The sequence below is a fragment of the Cataglyphis hispanica genome, chromosome 7 (assembly GCF_021464435.1).
Source record: "Cataglyphis hispanica isolate Lineage 1 chromosome 7, ULB_Chis1_1.0, whole genome shotgun sequence".
Taxonomy (NCBI): domain Eukaryota; kingdom Metazoa; phylum Arthropoda; class Insecta; order Hymenoptera; family Formicidae; genus Cataglyphis; species Cataglyphis hispanica.
In genome coordinates, this window is record NC_065960.1 from 1,210 (window position 1) to 11,103 (window position 9,894).

The following is a 9,894-nucleotide window of genomic DNA, read 5'->3' on the forward strand; positions in this document are numbered from 1 at the left end:
ACATTTGTTGTATTTAACTTACGATATAAATCGTATAATTTTTAATATATTTTGCAAAGGAATAATTCTGGAAATATTAAATAATAAAAATTTTATCAATTTTTTAGCAGTATTTTCTAAAATTTAATAGCTTTTACTTTATAACTTACGATTTATATGATCGCCTGTGATTCGTGCATCTAATAATTGATAATAAAATAAAAAACAATAATAACTATATATAACAACTATAATAATAACTATAACTATAATAATAACTATAATAATAACTATAATAATAACTAAATAACTATAACTTAACTATAATAAAATAAAAAAGAAAATAACTTGTATTGTATATCTCATTTATGTTGTATAAAATAAAAATACATAAATTTATTTATTTATTTACGTGTAGAAAAATAAGAATAAAATAGAAGAATAAATGTTGAACAAATATAAAAATATAATAATGGGAATGAAAGAATAATAAATGAACAAAATAAGAGAGAGAGAGAAGCGTAAGTGAACGTATAAGTGAATATGCGAGAAGCATAAAACGATACGTAGTACATAGTGAGCGAGCGATTAGAAAGAGACAGAGTATGATTGAAAAAGAAAGATAGAGAAACTGCAATAATGTTAATGTATGCGTACTCTACATATATGAATTTTGCTCTACACACATAAAAGAGACGAAGATAGTACGATTAGGTCTGCTTTTGTATATATAATATACACAAAAACACACATACATACATATAATACTTTTTTTATTTAAAAAATACACAATATTTCATTTATACTCTATAAAATAAAGAATAATTAATTTATTATCTTGTAGAAAAACAAAAAAAAAAGAATAAAAATCAAACAAATAAAAGAATATAATAATGAGTATAAATGAATACAGTAAAGAACAAGCAGAAAAAGAGAGAGAGTGAGAGAGAGAGAGAGAGAGAGAGAGAAACTCAAGTGAGCGTATAAGTAAATGCGAGAAGCTTGAAATGATACGTAGTGAGCGAGCGATTAGAAAGAGACAAAGTGTATGATTGAAAAAGAAAGATAAAGAAACTGGAGTAATGTTAGTGTATACATACTCTGCAACATGTATTTTGCTCTACACACATGAAAGAGACGAAGATAGTACGAATATATCTGTCTTTGTCATGTAAGATTGCAGCTCTGTCGATCGCGACATCACGCAACTAATCTACTGTTCTATTTTACTCTTGAGCCTTGATCTCGCACACACCATATGCACGAAAATTTTAGATTGCATTATCTTTTTTACAAAGCTTCTAAACTCATTTCTCTAAGTTCACTGATACTCTTTGATGAAATGCCAAGTCGGATTGTTACTGATTAGGCACCTGCAGATTACAAATTTTTTATATTAAATAAATGTTGACGGCAGAAGCCGATAACAAAACTGTAATTTTGTAATTTTTTTTCACTTTTTATATGAAATCATATCTACCAGAAAACGTTATCATATATACTTTAATTATGGAAAAGGATTTGTCGATATTTATAATAAACAAAAAGATTATACACTTTAACTTAATATTTGCGTTTTGATCGGTAAAACAGACCTTACGAATCCCCTTAATCCTTCTCCGGGGCGTATATGTAAAAAAACTACATGGAAATTGAATCTCCATGAGCACTACTTCCCAGCATTCATGTAAGTCTACACGTTGAGGTAATTAGGTAGTGAAACATGGTTTTATTTTCCGGAAAGTAGCGCATATTGCTATTGCTCGGAAGAGTCATATAAAATTCATCTACCCTCATTTTTATCCAAAGACGTTAAACTCAAGCAGTAAGCGTTAAACAAAGCAGGTATCCAAGAATCGAATTTTGAAAGATAGTTGCCAACTAACTAATACTGTTTATATTTTTATTACCACGGTCTCTGCTTTTTATCACACGATCAACGATCATCTTTTCTGTAAATTTTTACTAATTGATGCTAATTCTTATTCGTAAACTATCACGTCTATAACTTCGCCCGCTAAATTGTTTAGATTGTACACACGCGGTTTTCTCCATTCAAGAACAGAAAGGTGAATTTAAAATATTTCTTCGCTCTACTTTGCCTCGTATCCTTTCTCAAGAATTACTTTTGCCCTACTGACGTGCATGAAATCGCCTACGTTATATTTAACTTTCTTCTTTGTCTGCGATTCTTTTTCTGCACATCATCGGTATCGCCGTCGCCGCCCTAACGGTGATTCATATTTTTAAGCGCGATATGTGCATTTTCCAACGTAACGACTGCAGGCTGCATTTTGATGGTGGATGCCTAGTATGATTGTAAGCGGATGTAGCGTCGCATATTTTTATGTGTAAAATAATGCCACATCCGTTCCTTGAAAGTTTTATTAAATTGTTCCACTATAGCTGCTTTAACATCGGGATTACGAGTTATGAGAAAAAGAATGTCTTTTTCTTTTAAAAAATTCTGAACATGACGAGCAATAAATTCTTTACCTTTGTCGGTCTGCATGTATACGGGAAGGCGACTTTTATTTCTCGAAAATATATGCTGAAAGGTTTTTTCACAAGTGCCGGTTTTGTCGCGTAAAGGTTCTACTCATACGAATTTACTAAGCATGTCAATAACCGTCAGTAGATATGAATATTCGTCATTAAATTTCGAAGATTGATCAAATCAACTTCTTACAAATCATTGATATTTATCATGTTATAATATAAACGTGGAAATTTTTGTCGTATCGGTCGATGCAACATGCACGCGTCTTGCGATTTAAGCCAATCGACGACTTCATTAAACGTAAAATTCGATTTAACGGCCCGCGATAAATTTTCCGTTGCCAAATAGCCTGCATAGTGCGAGGGATTGTAATTTTTCAAATTCCATCATTTAAGTTTACTCCAGTCGAGTAAATCTCTTCTCTTCTTTGTCGAAAAATCTACGTAGTTCGTCAATGTTTCGTCGGCGGATATAAATCTCCTTCGGTCTCACTCGTTTTCGCTATCTTACGTCTGTATGAAGATTTTAAACAGTCGAGTGGAGTTTTCGCGCGGTAACACGATTTTATGTTGAGAGCGCGTGTATGTAATAAATCACGATTTCCGATGAAATTGGAGGTTATGCCTCTATACATCGTGGAGTAGCCGAGCAAACTGAAGTTTTCCGGTTGCTTTTACCATTTTTCTCTTGCATATCGCGCCTTTTATAAGATCCGCAATTTTCGAATCCGCTACGACAGAACCGTCTATACTTACGATTTTTCACCTATCCCAATTAATCTTAGACAGCGGAATATCGATCAAGTATTTTAATAGTGCGCGTGTTTTGTCGCGATAAGTTTTCGGCACTTTATCGAGTATGTCTTTGATTATTTCAGCCGATTGACCCCGTTTTTTCTCGAAACTATTACTATTACGGCTACCATCGCCATGCTCGCTATTAATTAAAGTTAGCGATTCCATAAGTTCGTCATTATCATCATCGCCGTCGTTTAAATTCGTGTCTTCGTTCAATTCACTGTTTTTATCGTCATCCTTATTACTCTGCATATTATTACATTAGCGTTTTTTCGCTTCCCGAATAAAGTGAAGATAACGGTGGAGTACTTATTTATACAATTTCCATTTTTTTTGTCGATAGGAGACATGGTTGAGAATACGCCACATCTCCGCGTCGAATAGCGATAAAGGTGTTCCCGGTGTACGGTTCTATTATTATCATTAACATTTTTCTCATTTGATATATTTCCGAATTTTTCCTCGTCGAGTTATCGACCGACGTGGTAGACGATATTACCAGCTATTGTTGCATACGCTGCTATCGAGATTTTCCGTAGAAATCAAAATCATTTTTTTAGCTCTCCATTATTATATTAAAGTTGTGCTGGTGCTGGTAATTTTTAGTTTAAAACTTTTCTATTATTCTTATGTTTAATTTTAAAATGTCGCCAGTAGATAAATTAATAGACAAGTGATTATACGACCAAACTGGCAATTTATTGTTTGATTGTTCTATCATTTTCTATTATTATTATTGCTGAAATTATTATTTTCTCATATATATAAAGAATGTACGAACGGGGATTGTATTTTTTTATTTCATTCGCCGATAATTTAGTATAACACAGCACCTTGTATAGGAGCAATAAGATAAGGCAAGAATCGTTGTAGCAAAAGTTTTCTTTTAGCCTTCCAATTACCGTGTTTTGCTGCGACACGACGTAGGATCGTTTTGGCTAAATGCTTTTTATCATTACAAAGGAGCGGTAGATTGCCCGTGAGCGTATAAAAAATACACTCTTGAATACGCTCTACGAATTTGTTGACGACTATACGTAAGAATGATATAATGTCTTTTGATTTTTTTCAAATAGCACAAAGTTTTTAAAACACACGTTTCTCTCACCGGTAGACCATCTAGCGTTCTCTATCGTTCTATTCGTTGTCGACGGCGGCATCGACTTTTTATTAATCTCTACTTCTTTTTTCACCATTACGCCGTAATCGCACGACTGACAAGTTGCGAGCGCGATATTACCTTTTTATACAGCTCCGTTTCTGTTCTTCGATCTGCGCGGTACATAGGCGTAATGCTGCGTATCGTCGGGAAAAATGCACGTCCGAAATCGATATTCATCTGGAATCAATTGCTTTAAATCGAGCAACAAATACCCGTGAAGTCTCGAGGCGTCGTAGTATGCTTCTTCCATAAATTTCGGATCGTCGGGATATAAGCGGGGAGCACACACTTTTACATAAGCGCATAACTATAAGCATAAGGAAATTGATTGGTTCATTTTCTTATGCATACATTTGTGGACCAATCAATTTCTTTATGTTTATGGTTATGCGCTTATGCAAAAGTGTGTGCTCCCCGCTATACTTGACGCGCTAGATGACGAATTTGAGCGCGATCGCGTGGATATTTGAAAGCTACTATATAATTCGCATTGAGATATATCGCACTATCAGCATCCTTGATAAAAGAGATTTTGTCAGATGAGTATAATGCTGAGATACTTATGATGATTTCCTTTAGGAAATAGATCTACAATAGCATCACACGACAACGGTTCTCTCATAAGATAGTCGATTATCATCAATTTAGGAGAAAGCGGATCGTTGGAATAATCTTCCGGACGCGGTAACCTCTCGTGAAATTCGATTATATTTTTTTTTCGATTTTACCATAGTATTATTAACGTATTCGTTCTTTCTTATTTTTTTCTCTCCTTCCATTTTTCTTCTTTTTTACTCGTGACGCATTGTAAGCGTTGATACGCGACTTGCTACTCGGTGTAATAAAATAAAATTTTCTCGAATCGAACGACATGATGGATAAGTGTCGAAGAAACGTTTTCACGAAAATTGTCTTTCCGCATCCCGTAGACCCGCAGACGATTGATGTCTAAGGATGTTTCCAGTATACATCCATTTTGCGAAATGAACCATTTGCCATTTGTCATGAGTAGTAGAGCTAGGCCAGTTCTAATCTAGGTCATCTGAGGGGGGATGCGGATCGAGGGGAAATATGTGTTGTGTCCAAAAGCAACGATGTCCAATTGAACGATGCGCAAATGAAATGTGTTCAAACGAACTGTGCGCAAGTGAAATGTGTCCAATCGAACATTGTGCAACTTTATGTGTCTAATAAAACAGTGTGCAATTGCAACGTGTCCAATTGTACTATGCGCAAGTGAAAGCTTCTCAACATTCTTTAACCATTCAATAGTCGTTCTTTATCAGCCGTTTGCTGTTTTTAGCGGTCTGTTAGACGTTTGTAGTCGTTTCTGAGCAATTTGATAACTGTTCCCCTGAACCATTCGTTGACGTTCATTGATGTTTCGTTGTCGTTCATTGCTCTTTCGTAAATGTTACTCGTTTCTGAGCAGTTTGATAGTTGTTCCTGAACCGTTGATTGATGTTTGTTGGTGTTTCATTGTCATTCGTTGATGTTTCGTTGCCATTCGTTAGCGTTCGTTACTCATTTCTAATCTAGCATATTCGCACGCTAAAGCTCGTTTATCACAGTCTGTAATGCTCGCACATTCTGCTCGACGTATATAAAAAACCTTGACTGATATAAAAAAACGTTATATTCATATCAACGTTCATGCAAGAATTTTTCATCGGAATAAGATTTATCGTAAAAGAGGCGGTGGTGTTGAGAAAGGACCATTCTGGCGTATTATATTTTCACATATCCCATACCATATGAAATATCCTAACAAAATCAGACACGTCATGTGCTTTCTGACCGGTTGCGAATCACCGTGGATTATGAAGGAAAGACGAAAACATATCAGCATGGCAAATGCTTGATTACATCGGCTGTGCTTGATACAAGAGATGACGAGACGCCGACTCTCCTATACATCAAGGGAAAAGCTAGAAAATGGCTGATAGATTTGCTTGAGAATTATGCGAGAGAAAATCTAATCATCGAAACTTTGGATGCTGATTATGAAGATATTGAATCTTTAAATAATTTAGATGTTATTAATACTAGACGATATGGAAAACATGTTAAGAATTGCGCATTACAGAATATACTTAAAATATTTAACTGGTAGTCGCAATGCCAAAAAAGAATTTTAAAATTGATATTTTTTATAATAAAACGTAATTAATGTTTTTTATTTCTTATTTCCCTTCCCCCTACGTCCCTTGAGATGAAATAAAGTCGTACAAGAGACCACTTAATTTGTAAGTTAATTTGTATCACAAATGTTTCATATATATTTTTTCATGTTTTTTCCATGCTTCTTTATACTTAATTTTTTTTCAGGTACGAAAAATCTTGTTATATATTGCATATTTTAGTATGCAGATTTGACCTGCATGTATTATTCATAAATATTAAAAGAATTATATAATTATATAATTATTTATATATTATTATTATTTATTAGTGTTACGTAATTATTTCGGTGTAGGATATTTAAAGAATTAAACTCCGTGAATCACGTAAAATATATATTTATCTTAACAGTACTATATATCTACTATGCCAAATACTCTGAAAGCCCGATACCACAATCTGTCGGTTCAGAATTTACAACCAGAGAGAGCGAGACATGTAAAAACTTCCGCTTCTCGCAAAAGCGCCACGCAACGCGCAGCGCTACTTCAGCATGGAAGTTATGAAATACACAACAATTATTTATTATTTATGTAATTATGTTTGTTTTTTTAAGACGGTAAAAGAAGGATGGTGCGAGGTATAGCGTCCACGTGTAGAAAAAGGAAAGAAGAAAGCGCAGAAATAATTAATATTTTTTTAAAAATTGTAATAATAATAATAACATTTATTCAATGTACGTTAAATACATATAAAATGTATACATATAAAATGTGTGTGTGTGTGTTTGTGTGTGAAATATAAAAATAATAAGAAAAAACAATAATATAATAATATAATAATATAATAATTTAATAATATAATAATGTATTAGGTTGGTGCGTATGAAATGTCGGATTTTCTTTAAATGTGAACGTTTGTCTCCCTGTTTTGTTATGCTTTTGTTTTTGACATAACCTGGTTTATAGTCGTACTGTCCATTGCCAGAGTCACATTTTAGCAAAGAAGATTTTCTCAAAAGTGTTCCCTTTGTTATTTGCTTTGAATTTTGCACCGATATGAATTCAACCGATATTCGTGTAATTTTCTTATATGAGTATAAACTTGGTAATAATGCTGCAAAAGCTGCACGCAATATAAACCAGGCGTTTGGGGAGAATACTGTGAACGATCGAAAAGTGCAGCGTTGGTTTGAAAAATTTCGGTCTGGTGATTTTTCCCTGCAAAATGAACCGCGTGGAAGACCCAAAACATCTGTGAAAAATGATGCTCTGAAAGCATTGGTGGAAACGAATCCAACTGTTTCTTCAAGGGAACTTGCTGCCAGAATGGAAGTTGACCATACAACAATATTGCGACATCTTTCTAAAATTGGCAAGGTGAAAAAATGGATAAGTGGATACCGCACGAACTAACCGAGCGAAATAAGCTGGATCGCTTGAACGTATGCTCATCATTGTTAACCCGATTTAATCGAGATCCATTTTTCGATCGGATCATTACTTGTGATGAAAAATGGGTTCTTTACGACAATAGGAAAAGGTGTGCTCGGTGGCTTGATAGGGATGAGGCTTGTGCTCATACTCCACGGCCATCACTTCATCAACGGAAAATTTTAATCACAGTTTGGTGGAATGTGACTGGAGTAATACACTACTCATTCCTTCGAACTGGAATGACAATTACAGTCGAAAAGTATTGCTAGTACATTGAAGAAATGCATGAAAAATTGAAAATTATACGCCCATCACTTGTTAATCGGCATGGCCCAATACTTCTCCACGACAACGCTCGGCCGCATATATCGTACAAAACAATTGCAAAATTAAATGAATTAAATATGAAATTTTGCAGCACCCACCTTATTCACCGGATCTTTCGCCAACCGACTTTCATTTATTTAAACATTTAGAACTGTTTTACGGGCTAAACAGTACGAAAATGAAGACAGTCTGAAAAATGCCATATCAGAGTTCATTGATTCTAAAGATCAGAATTTCTTCAAGACAGGCATCTATGCATTAAAATCTCGTTGGGAAAAGTGTATTGAAGTAAATGGAGCATATTTTGATTAAATAAACAGCTTTTGGAAAAAGATATGCAGTTTAATATATTCACTTAAGAATCCGACATTTCATTCGCACCAACCTAATAGTAATATAATAATATATAAAATTGTATGGTGACTTAATCTGAAACTAAAAAAAAATAAACTTTATTAATATCAATTTATTTTTACCATTTAATAAATAAATATATTTAATATAAATTAAAAGATACAGTGTTCAAAAATTCTCGTACAAGATCGAATTATAATAATGTCTCAGGCAAAATATTAGTGAAGAAGAATGAGTTCTTTTTTTAAGCCGATTTCTCGGCCTTGTAGCATGTGCACAACTGAATTCTTCACTGTAATGTTTTGTGATAACGCCGGAACACTGATCTACGTTTATTACGTTTACGTAATAAAGTTCTTAAATTTTGCAAACGCGTGATTCGACTAATCAGCGATTGAATCGTGAACTCTTCTAACATTCTGATTCGACATTGTGATTCCGATAGATCGAAACATGATAAATTATATTGATTAATTTATGATAAATATCATCCTATTCATCGCACGAACCCGCCGAGTCCACCTGTATGAAACTTTCCCCCAGATAATATTGCATTTTCACAAGGTGCTTAAGTTCAGATATTAACGGAAGTATATTATTTAAGTCTTTTCATATAACACAAGTTTGTACAAATTACACTATAGAAATTGGACACATATTACAGGGCATAATTTGATGCAGTGGTTTGTCGCACTCTCTGCAAAATGATCCTAGAATTAGTTCATAAATTACACTTTCGTGTTCACACACAACACGAATACTCGAAAATAAGTTTGAAATGCGCAAAAAACACTATGTGCAAAATTTCATGTGACCTTCAATTGTATAATAAAAATATATGCAACACATTTTCGTTGCATCTAAACTGTTTATCTGCGATCTGTTGATTGATGTCCTTGAAATCATTCCAGTCACTATCATAATTGGAATCTTCAGAGAGTATACTGTCTTCATTAGATAAATCGTCCGAAATATTATCAATTTCCATTAATCGATCATCTCGATCTGCATCTGATGATTCATCGTTCAAATTTTCATTTTCAATCAATATAACATTGTCATCATCTTTGATAGCAATAACTTCTTCTCCCAAAATAATTTCTTCAGCCATAGCGAGATCGTTATAAAAAACAACGACGAAATGTCAATGAAATGCCAACGAACGACAATGAAACGCCATTGATCTCAAGCTTTCAAATCTCATATTACAGTTTTAAC

General features: G+C 33.8%; 1 protein-coding gene across 1 annotated transcript; it reads left to right on the forward strand.

The window, feature by feature from the left end:
- Positions 1-7,617: 7,617 nt before the first annotated feature.
- LOC126850947 (histone-lysine N-methyltransferase SETMAR-like) lies at positions 7,618-8,634 on the forward strand. The gene is made up of 2 exons (XM_050594438.1): positions 7,618-7,938; positions 8,494-8,634. Exons 1-2 carry the CDS (start codon positions 7,618-7,620, stop codon positions 8,632-8,634), a joined length of 462 nt encoding a protein of 153 aa, XP_050450395.1.
- Positions 8,635-9,894: the final 1,260 nt, after the last annotated feature.

Bases quoted from the DNA above. Each gene is read 5' to 3' on its own strand.
- LOC126850947 (XM_050594438.1), top strand. From the start codon at position 7,618: ATGAATTCAACCGATATTCGTGTAATTTTCTTATATGAGTATAAACTT. The intron at 7,939-8,493 runs GTGAAAAAATGG...CGGGCTAAACAG, and splicing joins ATCTTTCTAAAATTGGCAAG to TACGAAAATGAAGACAGTCT.